This window comes from Suillus paluster, assembly GCF_016628075.1.
Source record: "Suillus paluster strain FC165 chromosome Unknown EDB91scaffold_14, whole genome shotgun sequence".
Classification (NCBI taxonomy): Eukaryota; Fungi; Basidiomycota; class Agaricomycetes; order Boletales; family Suillaceae; genus Suillus; species Suillus paluster.
The window spans coordinates 119589-138555 of NW_024537574.1; the positions used below are offsets into that span (position 1 = coordinate 119589).

The 18967-nt window shown below is 46.0% G+C and overlaps 1 protein-coding gene across 1 annotated transcript; it reads right to left on the reverse strand.

Annotated features, from left to right (window-relative positions):
* Window positions 1–15651: 15651 nt before the first annotated feature.
* On the reverse strand, window positions 15652–17106 carry EDB91DRAFT_1246235 (uncharacterized protein; the record flags this gene model as incomplete). Its single annotated transcript, XM_041322633.1, has 4 exons — window positions 15652–15773; window positions 15827–16674; window positions 16730–16736; window positions 16788–17106. The coding sequence occupies 4 exons, from the start codon at window positions 17104–17106 to the stop codon at window positions 15652–15654; spliced, it is 1296 nt and encodes a 431-aa protein (XP_041179330.1).
* Between the last annotated feature and the right edge of the window lie 1861 nt (window positions 17107–18967).

Sequence of the window (18967 nt, forward strand, 5' to 3'; positions counted from 1 at the left end):
GCCCATGATGCCCGTGTGCTGTTGCAGCGCGTGGGTTTTCCGGAAGGCGCACATGGACAGAAGTCCCCTGCTGTGTGCGCCGTCTGCCTGGGGAGCCATGCCCACCATTTTATCAGGTGTACTTCTGAACACCTCTGGGACAAGTCCCATACTGTGGTTACCACACAAGTCAACCGACAACTCCTGCTTCGTGCAACCAACAAGCCACTGTGTGTTGATTGGCAGCGGACTCATGGGTGCAGCAACCACTCACACGATGAACGCCATGTATGTGCAGGTTGTCTCTCCACCGCACATAGATCTCAGCACTGCCCTCGAGCACAGACGGCTGCACCCAATCACACCCTATAATGTTTCAGCTTGGGAATCTCTACTTCATATGCACAAACTTCTCGACTGGTATCCAGATGTTCCATGCAGATTACGCAATGGTTTCAACCTTAATCTTCCAGCTATGGAATCCACACAAACACCCTCTAATTCTCCTTCTCTTGTTCAATATCAGACAGCTTTCGAAGTCATCCTATCTTGTGAACTCAACACCGGACGGTACATTGGACCTTTCACTCGCATCGAACTGGGATGTCTTTTGGGACACTTTCAATCCTCACCCATATCCATCATACCCAAAAAAGGGAAGCCAGGGAAATACCGCATCATTCAGAACTTTTCCTTCCCTGACACTCAGTCTGCCATCAATCCCAATCCTTCCATCAATTCACTGGTTAATTCCGATGATTTCCCCTGCACTTGGGGGACTTTTGACGCTGTTTGCACTCTCATCCGCAATCTGCCACCTGGATCTCAAGCCGCGACAAGAGATATTGCTGAAGCCTACCGAACTGTCCCCTTACACCCTTCACAGTGGCCTTCCACAGTGGTTCGCCTTTCCGATGACACATTCTGCATTGACACCTGTACGGCCTTTGGGATGGGTCTGTCTGCTGGAGCTTATGGACATGTCGTGGATGCTGGTGTTGATTTGTTGCGTGCACAGGGGATCAGTCCAGTCACCAAGTGGGTGGACGACCATCTATTTTTCCGCGTCCAAAGAGAGTATCTTAGTCATTACAATAGTCTGCGCTTATCCCTTCATCTCAAGTTGGCTCACTCGGGTCAGTCTCAGAGTGGCGGACGTCTGTGGTACAAAGGTGAAGAATTTGGTGATGGTTTGTTTGACGAGTTTACCGAAGATTGCAGTTTTCCATTACTGGACCTCTCACTTTCTTCAGTACGTTCCCACCACAATGACCTGGACTTCGCATATGCCTTCTGCGACATTGACTGCGCATCATCCCCACTTGGTTTTTTTGGGAACCATCAAAAGATACTCCTTTTGCCTATCAAGTCTTATGCATCGGTTTACTCTGGTGTCTCACGACACTCACGGTACAGCTCGTTGAGACAAAGAAAGAGAAATACATGGATACAATCAACGACTGGCATGTGAGCCTGACGCATCTACTCCTTGACATCCAATGGCTACACGGGAAGCTTCTCCATGCTTGCCTCGTCCTTCCTGCAGGACAAGCATACCTCACCTCTCTTGAAACCATGCTCAGCATCTGTAGTTCGTGTCCTTTCGTGCCCCACCATCCTGTCTGACACCTCTATGAAGACTTGAAATGGTGGCACGATCAGCTTGCCAAGCCTTTCGTCAGTCGACATCAAACATGTTGATGCCCGAGCCTTCTCCGATGCCAGCTCAACTGTTGGCATCGGAGTTGTTGTCAATGGGTATTGGCATGCCTGGGGTTTACGACCAGGTTGGCAAACACTTAATGGCACCCGCAACATCGGATGGGCGGAAGCAGCTGGGTTTGAGCTCTTGGTCCACGCTCTCCTCCAAGCCAACATTGACGACTCCCCACATCACTTCCAAGTCTACTGTGACAACCAAGGGGTCGTTGATGGCTGGCGCAATGGTAGGAGTCGCAACAGACCCACTAACCTTATCTTTTGGTGAGTCCGATCTCTGCTCGACTCACGCACTCACCAAACCTCCTTCCACCTCTGTTATATACCCAGTCGACAGAACCCAGCTGATGGACCCTCACGGGGAATTTTCCCTCCACAGAAACTTCAGCTCCCACCCATTGAGCTCCCAGGAGACCTATCCCAATTCCTTACCAGCACCTAGCCCAGAATCAAGTGCAACAGCAACTGCAGTTAGTTGTCTGCAGTCCTGGTTGACGGGTTGGCCCTCAACAGTTTCCCAACCAGCCGCATCCTCGACTGCATGCACAGTAGATGTTTCACGCTTCACGAGCACTTCCCTACCAGTACTAACAGTGCCCACAATACATTTGACACGACCATATCCACCAAGCTTAACACCACAGATTTCCCTCCTTCGACCTCATTGTCTCGCTAGAGACCGTCTGAGGCTCTGGGTCCCTAACACCAAGCGCTCTCATCTCGACCACGCCGGGGTGCCGATTCCCGTGTCAACTGATGATTTGGACCGTATTCTAGCTGTTATTTCACACTCTCATGCCGCTAGCACTAGGGAAACTTATGGGTTGGGTCTCCTTATCTACCATGTATTCTGCGATGCCTGAGGGATCCCCGAGGAACAACGCTGTCCTGCCCCTCTGGTCCTACTCTTGGTGTTTATCTCAGCATGCACAGGAGTTTATGCTGGCACTACACTGGAAAACTATTTTTATGCAATTCATGCCTGGCACTTGCTCCATGGGATGCCTTGGCTCGCCAACCATGCCAAGTCCTCCTTGGCGCTTACAGGCACTGCCCGTTTGGCCCCTCCATCCTCAAAGTGTCCTAAACGCACACCATTCATGATCAAACTCCTCATGGACATATGGTCCATGCTTGACATTTCACAGCCCCTGCACGCAGCAGTATTTGCATGCCTCACCACGTTGTTCTTCACCATCACAAGGACTGGAGAGTTCACAGTCCCATCACTCACCAGCTTCAATCCCCGCATCCATGTCAAAGTTAGCGACATACGTCACGAAGAGGATCGGAATGGCTTCAAAGTTGTTGTTTTTGCACTGCCACGCACCAAGACCTCACAGACTGGCGAGGACGTCTACTGGGCAATGCAATCTGATGTCATTGATCCTCAAGCAGCTCTACAAAATCACCTAGCCATCAACAGCCCCCCAGGGTCTGCGGCTGTTTTCAGTTGGCGCCATCAGACAGGTTTATGTCCTCTCACTAGATCTGAATTCCTGAAAAGTTTGCAGGCCGCTGGGGATCAACTGGGAGTTGGGGCACTGAAAGGTCATGGTATATGAATTGGAGGAACACTGGAATACCTGCTTCGTGGAGTACCTTTCGATAATGTCAAGGCAATGGGATGCTGGAGCAGCGATGCCTTTGTACTCTACCTGTGCAAACATGCAGTTGTGCTTGCACCTTATTTGCAGGACACACCAGTGTTAGAACCATTCATGCGGTATGTGCTACCTCCGCCACATTAAACCTTTTCTAGTAAGTCTTAGCCCATCTCCTTCTGTTTAGGGGCCAAGCATGAGCTTGTTGCGTCGACTGGCTCCTAATTGTGTGGGATACACAGCTCATACTTGCACTTTTCTTCTAGGTCCTTATTGTCCTGTTTCAGCCGAAAACCCTTTGCCGGGTTTTTACCCAAATAGTTCTGTTGCCCGTTACAATTGTGGTTCTACTATAGCGAGTTTTAGTTTGTCTCTTGACGACAATTAATTGCCGGTTTGATTTGCAACCTCACTTTGAGTCCAAGAGCATAGATTGTATTCTAAGTAAAGTGCGAGGGCACGAGCACGTGCCTAGAATGAGGTCTATGCCTGATCCGAATAAGTGACATGCACTGCTCCTTTCTTCCTCGCTATCACTGCCTGTCATCATTTTCTGGTCCTTGTGGCTAAAATTCTTTGCTGCACAACTACCAGTCTGCTCAATCAAAAGACCCACCCACCACACCCTCTAAGTTGAGCAGCTTCGACCACATTCTGTCACCTGTGGTCTCTTGGACATCAGATGGCAAGAACACAAATGGCCTTTGGCTAGCCGTTCCTAGCTTAAGCGATCTCCAATTTACTGGAACTTACTACCATACCTATGGCACCAGTTTAGCTCCCATCACAAGCAATTATTGATCCCCGTCAACCCTACTTACGTTTATAGGTTTCTGCAGCCTTATATAATTTCTTCAAGCCATATCCCTTTACTTCCCTAACCTGTTTGTCGACTACATGGCATTTGCATCCCCTCAGCGTATAGCAGCCTTCGTATTAGAACGTGAATTTCCTACTACTCCACTGAACAGTAATGGTTCCTCTACTATCATCACACTGGTGGGGCACCTAGTCATTAACACAAACTGTACATCCCCCACCAGCCCAGATACCTGGTTCATTGATCATTGGCTTAGTGCGGCAGGTCATAGCAACACCCTAGGGGTAGGGGACAATGTTGTAGTCTACAGAGCTGTCCCCACCGATCAGCCTAACTGATGGGACACTACCTGCCTGCTCAGGTATCTTGACTCATGTCTGTCATATCCCGTACCTCCGGATCCGGAATTCCGGATCTACTTCATTAAAGTCCGGTCCTCCATCTTACTATTCCGCCCGGCGCTCCGCCTTCATCTCCGCACTCACCCCTAACTCCTTTTAGATTAGCTATTGCTCTGGTTACCAGTTATGTCCTATTCCGCTATGCTTACTGATCCATCCATTCTTACTTCATTTCTGACTTCACTGCTTTGATCCGTTACACTTACTAATAGACTTTCCACATGCTTCATACATAGCCCTTACCTTTGCTGACTGATTTACTTACATGATACCTACAGTATATAAACCCCTGTAATACTCTGGAACTCCTCAGTTCGAATATCATCTTAGTTCTGCTCATTCCTGCAATCTCTGGACTTGAGTCTCACCTCTTGTCCACCTCCGAGTCTTAGGGGTTAAAACCTTAGGACTAATCCTCTGGCTCTACCTTAGGGTAGTCTAACCTCTGTTCTGTTTCTACTCCGGATTTCCATAGTAGCCTACTCCGTCCCCACATAGTCTTCCGGAGTTCTGCCAAACTCCACCGACTTCTGTCCTCCGGAATTCCCTGGACTTCCATCGGACTTCCCCTCTGTCCCCTGGAAATTAAGGGCACGTACTCGGGTAAGGGGCGCAGTGCACGAGCTGAAGCCGAAGCCCTTTGAGTAACCTCTCCCTTGAGCATGACCTTAACAATGTCACTGCCTGCAGTTCATCCACAGTGGCATTCGCCCTTCGTGATGCCCACATGGGTGGTGCGCACCCCCCAGACCATTCACGTTCCTTTTGCCCTTGCTCGCCTCTCCTTTACCCAGAAGCTGCGAAAGAAATTCTTTCTTTTCCCCCACTGTTTCCATGAACATTCTTGGCCGTCATTCACATTGATGCCGAAGCGTAACCTACCATCAATTGCAGAGCATGCACGAGTGCCTCGGGATAGTGACGATTTGCCCTGTTGGGATCAGGCGCCTCCTGGGGGTAATTTTCCTGATCCTTTATTTCATTCACTGGACATTAACAACTGTTGTTTAAAAGTCGCTGGACCTCTACCCTACTTGCCTTGGCTTGACACAGACCATTTGTGACCTTCTGATGCTGCTCGGCCCACCCGCCCACACAGCTCATACTTGCACTTTTCTTCTAGGTCCTTATCGTCCGTTTTCAGCCAAAAACCCTTTGCCAGGTTTTTACCCAAATAGTTCTGTTGCCTGTTACAATTGTGGTTCTACTATAGTGAGTTTTAGTATGTCTCTTGACGACAATTAATTGCCGGTTTGATTTGCAACCTCACTTTGAGTCCAAGAGCATAGACTAAAGCCATGCTTAGTGCTGCCGGAGTCCGGTTCAGAACCTCGGTTCGAACGCGAACTTTTTCCGGACTGGACCGTCGGTTCGGTCCAAAGTTTGACATACTGTAAGGACCGAACCTATTATTAGGTTCAGTGTTCGGCTGATGCCTCAGATTTGCGAACCCATCTGGACCTGTCCGAACGTGTTCAAACTGTTCTTGCTGGTCGAACCATTCTTGCTGGCTTATTGCTATCCATCTATACTAACATTTTCTCTGATCATCTGGCAACAAACTCATATGGCCATTGTCAGTCCTGGGAACATTGATCTCAAGAATGGCTCTTACTTCACGACCAAAAGACTTAATGCATTTCTATTAGCGATGTCTGACTTACTAGCGATGTCTGACTTATTAGTGATGTCTGACTTCCTCAGCAATCTACTTGACATTTTGGTAAGCCCAATGTTAATCATTATTAGAATTAGAATTTAATTTATGTGCAGAACATATCTTTGGGATGCTCATTCAGGTACTTCAAGCTTCAACATCGATCATCTGTCGCAGTCATTGCATGGCAACAATATGTTCGAGGTGCATCACATTTTTCTGATCTCTTACCACAAATTTTGGTATAAATGAGCTACTACAGGTACAATATTCACCCTTCCAGCTGCTGAGAATGTCATGTGCGCACTTGGATCTGATGTCCAACTCAAAGACGCTAGTGCCATTGATTGGTACAATGACCCAGATGATTGAGTCCCCCATGCCTTGCTCCACCTCCACCTCCTGCATCCAATGGTACACTGACTGCCTTTGTGTCGTCATCGCTCTAGTCGAGCTGTTAAACTGACAGGAGAAAATCCACAAAGCTATCAACATGTTATGACTAGCGTTCACCGAATGGCAAAGACTAACACACAACCACTAGGACTTCGGTCAATAGAGATGATAATGAGCAAAGGATAGATTGAGTGTGAACATCTAAGTCTACTACAAGTGTAGAAATGAAGAGGTTAAGTCTAAGGAGCACTTACTGCTAACTAACCTACTTATATACATAACATTGAAGGGGAGATATCTGAGTATGAAAGAAATCAGCCAATGAGAAAAGAATCGTACAATACTGTGGATGACTGAGCATGACATCATGATATATAAGCAATGAGTAAGATGGTAACTAAATAGAAACCCAAGATCCGACCGGTACTTCTTCTGGAAGCGAGATTGTTCTAGCCTGTGGAGTTGGGGAACCAATTGAAGATACAATGGGTGATAGGTGAAGAGGTGAAGATGTGACAGGAAGTGAAGTCACATGACCGGTTCGGTAACTAGAAGTAGCTGGAGGAAAGCTGAGGAATGAAAAATGATTCGTGTTTGGAATTCATGACATTACCCCCTTTCTAGGATGAGTGTCCTCGCGAATGTAAGATGGTTGGATATTTTTCTGTCTCCATTTGAGGAAACCAGAAGTCTGAAGAATTGGAATGATTGAACTAGCGATTTGGTGTGATTTTGGAGCATCAGGATGTGTGGCGTAAAATTCACTGACTAATCTGGGGGAGTTCTTCAGATTTTCCTCTTTTTCCCATGTCGCTTCTTCCAATGGATATCCCTTCCATTTTATCAAGTATTGTAGCTGGTGTCACCATATTCTGCTGGATATTACTTTTTCTACTTGATATTCTTCTTCGGATTGGACAATATCTGGAGGTGGACATGTTGGAGCGACTCAAGGTGTTAGTGCAGAGGTTTTGTGCAGTGTGAGTAATCCCACATGAAACACCGGATGGATCTTATATGATTGTGGTAATTTGATCCGGTATTTTAGCTCACCTATTCACTCAAGTATTTCAAAGGGGCCAAGGCGGTGATCCAACAACTTCTGACTCAGGTGCTGTTGTTTGATATTTTTGGTGTCTAACCAGACCTTTTGTCCTACTTCCAAAATGGGTGCATCTTTCACTCCATGATCATAGAAGTGTTTCATTCAATCATTTGCTATTTCTAGCATTGCCTTTACTTCTTTCTGCACTTCTTTCATTTTGGTTACTCTCTCATCGGCTTGAGGAACAGTATTAGAGGAATTGGGAGAAATGACAAATTCAGGGTTATAGCCATAGAGGGTTTTGAAAGGAGAATGTCCAGTAGTTGTAATGGAATTGTTATGTGTAAATTCTGCAATGGGAAGCCACGATACCCAGTCATTTTGATGGTAATACGTGAAGAGCTGAAGATATTATTCTACTTCTTGATTGACTCATTCAGTTTGTCCATCGGTCTGAGGGTGGTATGCTGTTGACATGGACCACTTGGTTCCTAGTCTTTTTGAAACTTCCTGCATAAACTTGGACACAAATTGTGTTCCTCTGTCAGAAATCACCTTCTTCGGTGTTCCATGCAACTTCCATACGTGCTTGAGAAATAAGTCCGCAACTTCTTTGGAATCAATGTCCTTGGTGGTAGGAGCAAGATGTGCTTGCTTCGTGAAATGATCAACAACTACAAGAATACTGTCTTTGCCTTGGGAGATGGGAAGATTGGTGATAAGGTCACAGCTAATGGTCTGCCATGGTCCTTCTGGGATTTCATTTGGTTTCAAAGGTCCATGGGGTTTTGACGTTAACACCTTCGTTTGTTTGCATCGATCACATCCATTTACGTAATCATTGACCCACTTCTGCATCTGAGGCCACCAATAGTTTCGAGAGACAAGTTCAAGAGTTTTGGCATGTCCCATGTGTCCTGCTGCAGGTGAGTCGTGAAAGATCTCTAACACTGAGCGACATATTTCCTTGTTGTTGGGAACATAGACCAGTCCTCTGAATAGGATAAGTCCATCCTCTGTATTCCACTCTTGTAATCCTCTTCTCAACTGTACGGGGGCTTTTTTCAGAGTTTCAATAGCATTTCGGACTTCCGGATCCAAGTCAGTGCAGTTTCTGATACACTTCAATAGCAATTGCTCTCCTTCTATCAGAATCTGACCTCTTTTTGCGGCTTTAATGTGGAAAACCTTGTGTTTTAAAAGCACGCGATCGGAATTGTCGTTTTCTACCCCCCCTCTGTGGTCTGGCCTACTGGACAGAGCGTCGGCAGTGTTGTTAACCTTCCCTGGTTTGTGTTGCAGTGTGAAATTGTACTCTGCAAGGAACAAGGACCATCTCGCTTGTCTGTGAGTCAACTTCTGACTTGTCATGAAGTATTTGAGGTTCTTGTGATCCGTCCAAATCTCTACCAGATGGGGTGTGCCCTGCACATAATGCCTCCACTCTTCCAATGCACAGATGATAGCTAAAAGTTCTTTGTCGTGGATATCATAGTTCCTCTCTGCATCCTGCATTGATTTGCTAAAAAAAGCCACTGGGTGCCATAGTCCATCTTCTTCCAACTGAGAAAGTACACCACCAGTAGCATAGTCAGATGCATCACTTTCTATTTTTTGTTTCTTTTTTGCATCCAGCATAACTAACACTGGTGCAGAAATGAAATTGTCTTTAAGGGTTTTGAAGGCCTTTTCTCGCTTGTCCGTTCATTCCCATGGTACATCCTTCCTGATGAGTTCATTCATAGGTCTGGCAATGTTCGAGAAACCAAGAATGAATCGATGGTAAAAGTTCGCAAATCCCATGAATCTTTGGATATCCTTGACACAGGTAGGAGTTGGCCATTCTTGGACTCCTTTAACCTTGACTGGATCCATGGAAACATGTCCATCCTTGATGATTAATTCAAGAAACTCTACTTCTTTTTTCTCAAAGGAACACTTTTCCAGTTTGAGGTAAAGATCATTGTCCTGCAATCTTTGCAATACTTTGCACACCACCTTTCTATGTTTTTCTACATTGTTGTTGGTGAAGACCAAGATGTCATTGATGTGTACTACAATGACCTTTCCTTCCTTGAGATCTTGGAAGATCTGGTCCATCATAGTCTGAAAGGTAGCAGGGGAGTTCATCATGCCGAAGTACATTACAACTGGTTTGTGATGTCCAAAAGGGGTTCTGAAGGCAGCCTTCCACTGGTGTCCTTCTTTCATCCTAATATTATTATAACCCCATTGAACATCCATCTTCAAAAAGAGTTTTGCACCAGAAAGACGATCAATAAGATCTTGAGAACGACGGAGAGGGTATGCATTTTGGATGGTTTTCTCATTCAACCTCCAATAGTCCATGACAGGTCTGAGCTTTCCATCTTTCTTGACAACAAAGAAGAAAGGAGCTGCTACTGGAGATTTGGAATCTCTCAGTCGTCCTAAATCGTATTTTGTTTAAGCCATTTCTCACATGCTTCGTTTTTGACGGGCAAAAGGGGATATACTTTTGTGTTGGGAGGAAGATTGTTAGGGTCCTTAAGATCAACTTTGTGATCCCACTTCTTAGACTCAGGGAATCGGGTAGATTCTTCTTTGGAGAAGACTTTGAGATAGTCATGGAGCCATTCTGGGACCATCTCTTCAACGGGCTTCTTTTCCTTCTTCTTTTCCTCCTGTTGAGCTAACTCTGACACTGCAGAGCTCTTGTATCTGATCCACACATTCTGTGGTGAATCCTCATCCTCAACTTCCTCTATTCCAACATGTCCTCGTGATTCATGCGACAAAGGTGAAGAGTTGAAGCTTGTCGACTGAATCTGATAATGGATAGAGGCTTCCTCAATATCCTCATCTTCGTCATCTTCTGTCGGTATCAACTCTGGTAACACCTCAAGGATCGAAGAGTTTGTGGGCTTTCACTTCTTTACCTTAGTCTTTTTGTCCTTGACCTTGGCTTCTTGACACTTGACTGGGCATCGGTCTAATGCCACTTTTCCCATGTTCCAATTGATACTGGGATTGTGGTATCATAGCCAATCTATTCCAATGATGACGTCATCGGTTCCTAGATCTGTGATCAGAAAGGCCACTTCTTCCTCATGATCCCCTATCGTGAGTTTCAAATTGGCGTAGCTTTTGATTGGTCTGGTGGAGTTTTTAGTTCCATCAATATTACGGACTGGCAGTGCTCGCAACAACTGCATGGTTTGGACTTGGTTCTTTTCTACAAACTTTTTGCTGATGAAGAGGTTTGTTGCCCCACAGTCTACTAGAGCATTGATGGCTGCTTTCCTTTATTTTCCTTCCAACATAACTGGCAAGTAAAAATGCTCTTGTTTATTCCCAGAACAAACTTCTGATACTTCTGTAAACATGATTGCTGAGTCACCAAGAATGGAGAAATGATTCTTCTGATCTAAGTTCACAGTCAACTTTGATCTATCTAAAAACCCTTCTTCTCTGGGTTGTACATAGTGGAGAGGCAGATCCTCTCGTTTATGATGCAATTAATATCCTCCAGCATGAGTGGCTTCACGGCTGGTTCTTCTTCTTTGACGGCGCAGACAGCTGGTCCTTTGCCCTTGTCAAGGGGTTTTCCTGTGCAATTACGAGCCATGTGCCCATCTCCTCTGCAACAATAACACTTGAAATCACCTCCTGGTCGTCCTTGAGGTTGGGGTCTACCTCCTGTTCTGGATGCATCAACATCCATCACATTTCCTCCTTGTGACACGGTTTTGGGTGCTACTGGTGCAGATGTTGCAGCAGCACCTTGCCATGGACGACAGGGTGTCCAGCCAATCTTTTTCTTGTCATCAAGCTCCTCCAGGTTTTGTCCAATGATGAGCAACTCCCTGATCAACCCTTCCAGTGTATCCTTTCTGTTGGGGTGGACATGCACCAATTGGTTCTTAACCCGTTGGTCTGCTCCAAAGCGGAATTTGCAGATCAACTTGTAGTCGGAGAAGTGACAGTAGGCAATCTTCTGCCAGAAGAGGGAAATGTACTCCGCTACTGTGCAGTTTCCTTGACGGAGAGCTTCCAATTCTCTTGCTGCCTTCTCCTCTTTGTTGACGAGTCCCCACATGGCTTTCATGTCTGTCTTGATTTGGTCATAGGATCCAAGTGCACCAGAGAGGGCCTGTGAAGTGATGCTCTCTACCCACTTCGCTGCTGAACCCTGACAGAAAGAAATGAGGCATGAACTTTTCTGTCGTTCTGTTGCTCTGGGGTAACCTGCGAAGTAGATCTCGAGTTGGGTGAGGAAGGTGTCAACATCAATGGAGTTCTTGTCTCCCGTGAACTCTAAGTCTAAGGAGCACTTATGCTAACTAACCTACTTATATACATAACATTGAAGAGGAGATATCTGAGTATGAAAGAAATCAGCCAATGAGAAAAGAGTCATATGATACTGCAGATGACTGAGCATGACATCATGATATATAAGCAATGAGTAAGACGGTAACTAAATAGAAACCCAAGATCCAACCAGTACTTCTTCTGGAAGCGAGATTGTTCTAGCCCATGGAGTTGGGGAACCAATCGGAGATACAACGGGTGATATGTGAAGAGGTGAAGATGTGACAGGAAGTGAAGTCACGTGACCGGTTCGGTAACTAGAAGTAGCCGGAGGAAAGCCAAGGAATGAAAAATGATTCATGTTTGAAATTCATGACACAACACAGCTCCGGCACCTCCTCAAGACCAGCCTGCACCCAAGCAAGTGCAAACTGGCTCCCGTCTGGTCCGTCACCGCAATGACGATGATGACGATGAACCCCCTGCACTAGAGGATTTTTCAGATGACAAGGAAGACAAAGATGACAAGGATAACAAAGACTTGGAGGAAGCTTACCAAAGGACCAAGGTGTTCGGAGACCAGGATCGCGAGGATCGCAAGCAGACCAAGAAAGATGAGTGCAGTGCAGACTTAAAGGGAATATTCACAAAGGAGAAAGGCCATATTAACCCTCACACCCAAGAACGTGAAGATGGCTGGTGGTGTGAGATATGCAAGTAAGTTTCAATGTTGTTAAACAAATCACACTGATAACTAACATGATTTTCAGAGCCAATGATGTACCATCCAACCAATGTTTTTTTAAAGGCAACATCTCAACTCGCCACACCCATAATGCTCACAATCCAAAGTGTCACTTTCCGCTCTACTGAGACTGCTGCAAGCAACGAGGCATCCAGATGCACAACTGCGCCATACCTCTTAACTCCAAATCAACTGACAGAGCACAACAAATGTTGGACGGCTCTCTTGCACCTAAATTTCCTGAATTTACCAAGTCTGGCCTGATGGATTATATTGTTGAGCTTATCGTCTATGAGGATGAGGTGTGTGATTCAAATGTGACTTCAAAGTTAGGACGCTCATGCCATATGTACTTTACTTAGGCGTTCCAACTCGTTGACAAGGGTCCATTTTGTCATCTGCCTCAATACCTCCGGCCCTCCCTTTCAGACAGGGATATCCCTCATCGTACAAAAACTCGCAATGAAATTCTTGAACGGGTGAAGCTTGCTGTCCAACGCGTCAAGGAGAAGCTTAAGCATGTCGATAGCAAGATTTCGCTTACCTTTGACTCATGGACATCTGAACCTGGCATTCCTTTCCTCTCCGTCACAGCACATTATATTGACTCACTGGCTGGCAAACCTCAGGAGTAGGAATTGAAGTCTGAGCAGCTTGCATTCACGATCATTAATGGCAACCATAGCAACAGCAATATTGGAAGAATTCTGATTGAAACTATTGATAACTATGGCATTCAGATGAAGGTTGGATGGTTGACAGCTGACAATGCCACCAATAATGATACGGCCATTCAGACCATTGCACTTGCTATTGACCCTTCCACCAAGAAATGGATTTCCGGCGAGCACCGTGTGTGGTAAGTGATCTATCTAATGTTGTGTTCCATATATGCTTATGTCTATTCAGTTGTATGGAGCACGCCTTACACTTAGCCACAAAACACTTCATTGAGGAGGTTGCTCCTACGCCAGCAAGTGTTCTCCTCAAGAACGCGACTGATGATGATGACAATGACAATGACAAAGTGACTGATTTTGATGTTGCTGATACTGTTGGCAAAGTGCTTGCACTTGTTACACAGGTAAGTTTGTATCCTTGTCTGACTAACTCTGTTTGATGAACCCTTCATTCAGGTATGGAAATCTCCCCAAGCCCATACCTTCTTCCAAAAGTGCTGCACTGAGGTCAATGAGCCAAAGCTTGAGCTTTTGAAATGGATTTGCACCTGATGGGCCTCGCTGTTTGGCATGTTGGAGCACACACTTAAGTTGTGTAAGGTCAGTTGGTTACTATTACTCTCCCTGTGAACCATACTAACACAATATAATTTCCCAGCAGGGTGTGAATTGGTTCATACAGCTGGCAGATGACAGCAACGAAGTTCCAAACTTACAGGGCAAGTCATACTGCGCATTCAAGCTTTCAGCCAAAGAATGGAAGAAGTTGCAGTTGATGCATGATGTGCTTCAGGTGTGTTTGAGCGTCTTCATCAATTCATCGTATTAACATACTGTATAACTAGGAGCCCGCAAATGCTCAACAAACATTTTCTGCAACTCGTGAACCTACTGTGTGGCATGCGATTCCAGTCCTCGAGTATCTCTGACAAACTTGGCAAAACATGGCCGATTCTTTGAAGTTTGACAACTTTTCAACTGCCATTAAGTCTGACCTCAACAATATTTGCAAGTGGTACCACAAGATTGACAAAACTGATGTCTACTTCATTTGACTTGGTACATGTTGTTTTTACTATAATGGCCTATCTAATGTACTATCTTACTGTGTAGCACTCAACCTCAACTATAAGGTGGTGTATGTGAAGGGTAAATGGGAGTGTTGTGGCTTTGATGAGGGTATGAAACATTTGCAGAAAGTTTTCGACAAGTACTACCATCACACTTCCTTGCCTGACGCAGAGCCAGTTGTTGTGGCTCCTTCCTCGCTTGCTCACCAAGGGTCATACGGCCACAGCTGGATGCACGATGCTATCAAATCTCATGTTGTGAGTGACACTGCAAACCGAAGGCCTTGCCAAGAGCTCGACAACTACCTTGCTGCACCACTAGAGGATATCAAGAATATAGTGGCATGGTGGGGTGTGAGTTTTTTTGTATTGGTATTCCTTGCAGGTTGACTTAAACACCTTCAGCACCATTCTATGCAATATCCGACCATCTCTCGCATCACAAAGGATTATCTTGCTATTCAGGGCTCTGCCGTTGCCTCTGAACATGCTTTTTCAAGTGGTGGCATCACTGGGACCACGCGCCGAAATTGTTTGTTGCCGACAATGTTTGAGGCCCTTCAGCTGTTGAAGAATGGGTATTGTCAAGGCCACATATCTGCAATGGCACAAGCCAAGTTTGCTGCTGCTTGTGAATACCCTGCCATTGATGTCGTGTAGTTAGTCATTTGTGTCGAATTTGTCATGTAGTTCTGGCCATTTTTTTGAAAAATACTATGTTATGTTCGTGCATTCTGAACCCAAACTGGACACTTGTGAACACGTTCACAAGTGTTCGGTCCAGTGTTCATCCTCCTTGCCTGAACCAGACCATTGGTCCAGTTTGGGGTTTGCATTTAGAGGCCTAAGAACTGAACCAAACCGGACCACGGCAGCACTAGCCACACTACATACAGCTACAGGAGTTATGACTGTGCTACAGGTAGCTACAGGATACTACAGGAGTTACCACTGTGCTACAGATTACTACAGGCGCACCCATCCAGTATTTGCAGGTCTACTAAATATACAATGACATGCTGGCTTCTAAATACCTGTCACAGATGCACAAAACATCTCACCATTGATGAAATCATTAAAATAAAAATCATTAGCTGCTTCATACGCATTCCCAATTATCAACCTCAGGTCCACTGACTGTCCCATCTTTGGTATCAGATGGCATGGCTGCACAATATCATTGACATGAATCACCACCGCATTGCGGCGAAATTGGCAGGTCAAGCACAACACTTGTTGCATTCAAGATGAAGGGTCTGGTGCTCTGAAAGGTGTGAACCACTCTATGTAAGCAAGGGCTCTTGAGTATTTGCCAAACTGACAAGGGAGTGAGAATATAGCGCGAACTTGAGTCACTCGCACACCTGCAGCAGACTATGATCAGATTGATGTGAAACCAAAACCAAATCAAACTTACCATCCAGAGTATGCAAGTGTGGAGTGCGAGGACCATCCAATATCAATGCCATATCAAATTGAGCTGGACAACCAGGCTTCCGTCCCAATGCAAGTCTCTCTGGCATTGCTCTAATGCACCTGCACATTGGTGCATTGCTGACTTGAAAAGCAGGTGGCGTCACAATGACCACTTGACAAAAAATGTCAAAATGGTCCTGAATGCCTGGTACGAGGGTGTTGTGCGGGATATTCATGCAAAGGAAAGATTGGAGAGCAGGGAGAAAATCAGTTGTGCCATGTGCACCTACAATATTTGGAACAGATTGGTGTGGATGTGCTGGGGTCTTGGCAAGGACATGGGTCACTTGAAACTGATCTGTGGGTGTTGCGCAAGCAATAGCAGCCTCTGCTTCTTCTGACCTCAAATCCAAATCCAAATCCAAATCCAAATCTGAGTGTGAGTCCACTGTGTGACCTGCAGGCCATCGTGATAGCCAATCAAGGTATGCACTGCGTAGGAAGACAGCTTCCTGGAATTGAAGCCACAAAACCATCTGTTCCTCATAATCTTGTTTATTGCTAGCATGGTAAGTGTCCTTTGCAAAGTCTATATGCAAGCGCTCAGGAAGTTCTGTGTTAAAGCCATCAGTTGCACCAAATAATGAGATTGACTGGATGTAATGGGTGAGTTGGTGTAATTTGGGTATGTTGAAATGTTCACATATCGCGAGTTCCTTGAGTATGGCTTGATTAGTGTAAAATCCTGCTAAGGCAGTCTGTAGGGCTTCCAGCAACTCAGCTGTGTGAATTTGCAGCTGCGAGTAATACGAGAAATTGAGAATTGAACACGCCACCGCCAAGACCCGACTGTCAGGCATAAATCAGCAACAAACACCATCTTCAAGACATGTCCCACACATACCTAGGCACTGCTCCAGCGAGTAAGCCTATAAAAACTCACTGCATTTCTTTATGCTCACTTCCTGTCCATTGCTTCACAGTTGATATACCTTTTTTGAAGTGCCGAAGTCCAGGATAATCTGGGATTGCCTTGAATTGTGCGTCCATCTCTTCCTCCCCAATAATTTCAAGACACCACTTAACGAGGTGATCCTTGAACACACCTTTATGAATTTGGTGCAAAAGATCGGGTGTGAAAGCCAGGAAAATGTCAGTGTGAGGCATATCAGCCCAGAATGGTTTATAAACAGCACATAGCCCTTTCTCCTCAAATTCCGGTGGGTGCTGACTGTTCTTGTGCCTTTGCAAGATATCTTTCATGGACTCAGGATCATGCATCACTGAGTCCAGTACCTCCCCTCACTCATTTGCTGCCATGAGGCACTTCAGACAACGGTTTTCCTTACAACAAGCAACCAAACACTGCTCTGGAAAATCCGCAATGTACACAGCCAGAATCGGATAGACACGCTGGATCCACAAGTCTGCACAGACCATATCCATACCATCATTTCTAGCAGTGATGAGAGGATGGAGGAGTAGACCCATGCAATGATGGAAGAGTCTATATCCAGCCAGGGAGCATGCATCAGGAGTAAAGCAGTCAAGCTTCCCTGCAGGTAAGTACCCAATGAGCACAGTCACTCGCGCTGATGCCTGACGCCTTTTTGCTTTGGCAATGTTGCCAATAGACATATAGACCGGCCATGCCAACTTATCCCCTTGGAATTGGGACAACAATGTTTTGTCAGACACTAGAATAATTGGAGCTATTGTGGCTCCATTGGGCAAAGTTTTCTGTGTGAGAGGTCAGTTCGGTCACTCCATTCCTTATTGCTCTCTTTGGCATAATCTTACCTGTTTCTCGCCCCACCAGTCCACCGTCCACATCTCATCAATAATTCTATGCTCCCTTGCATGCTCTGAATAAGCTCTAGCAGGGGTGTAGGCCATATCCACTGTCATATACCCGATTCAGCCACTTCCAACACCATTCATAGATGTCCCTACCATTGGTCCGACCCCCTGTTTCCCTGTCCGCTCCATCCCTCCTTCTCCGACAATGCACGAAGTGCATCTCAGCAGGACTAGCCCTGCTGCCTCTGCCCGACTCCGCTCCGCTTCTCCGACACTACCCCTATTTCCTCCGACACCATATCCCTACCCTCCGACCCTATCTGGAGCTCCGCTCCTCCACTCCATTGGTCTGACTCCCTCCACCATCTCCGCTTTTCCGATCCACTCAGTTCCTCCAGTTCCTCTTGTGTTGTTCCATCTGACGATTGGTCTGCCTCACCAGTCCACCCCTAGACTAGGAACCATCCAACTGGTCCTATCTCCTTTTAGTATCATAGTCCTCCTTTCGGATCACCGGTAATCTCTATACCCGAGTGATTATTGATCCGTTGTGTACATACTATTCTCTGAGCCCCTTTTCTCGTATGTCTCAGTCATCTTTCTAATAATTCTGTACACTCAGCACATAGCCTTTTGCTATGCTATGCTACCCACTTAGAGTATATAAACATATGTACAATTGTCTGTAGATACTCAGTCTGAATATTACCTTTTCTAAGCCCTGCTCTCTTGTCCTTGTTCTTGGGCAAACCCCTTGACAACTCCTGTTTGCCGGCCTAGGGGATTGACTCCCTAGGTTGGCCACTTTCTCCGCTCGTCCAACTTCCCGCACCTCCGCCACCTTTCCCGCGTGTCGGACTTGTGACTAGTACTCTTGTACCTCTGTCCTCTGTGTTCCTATTCTGTTTTGGACATCGTCTGAGCAGTCTCCTCCACTCCACTCCTACTGTTAGCTCCGACTACAGTAGCCCTCCGACTCTCCCCTGTAGGGCGGACCAATCTCCGCCCAATGTTCCTGTGCTTATCTAGTAGTCCATCGGTCCTCCTTCAGAGGACCTCCACTCCGACATGCTGTCGGAGCCCATAGAACTCAAGTTGGACTACAATCCGAAATTAGGGGCACGTACTCGGGTAAGGGGCACAGCGCACGAGCTGAAGCCAAGCCCCTCAGACTCTGTCCTACCCCTGAGCACGGTCTTAACATCCACCTTGAAAGAAGGGTTCCTGATCAGCTCCTTCACACATTCAACTGGATCTCGACTCCATAGTTCAACCTCTTCTTGCAACAACTCTCCATTTTCATCCTAACAATTACCGCACACAGTGACCTTCTTACAACTCC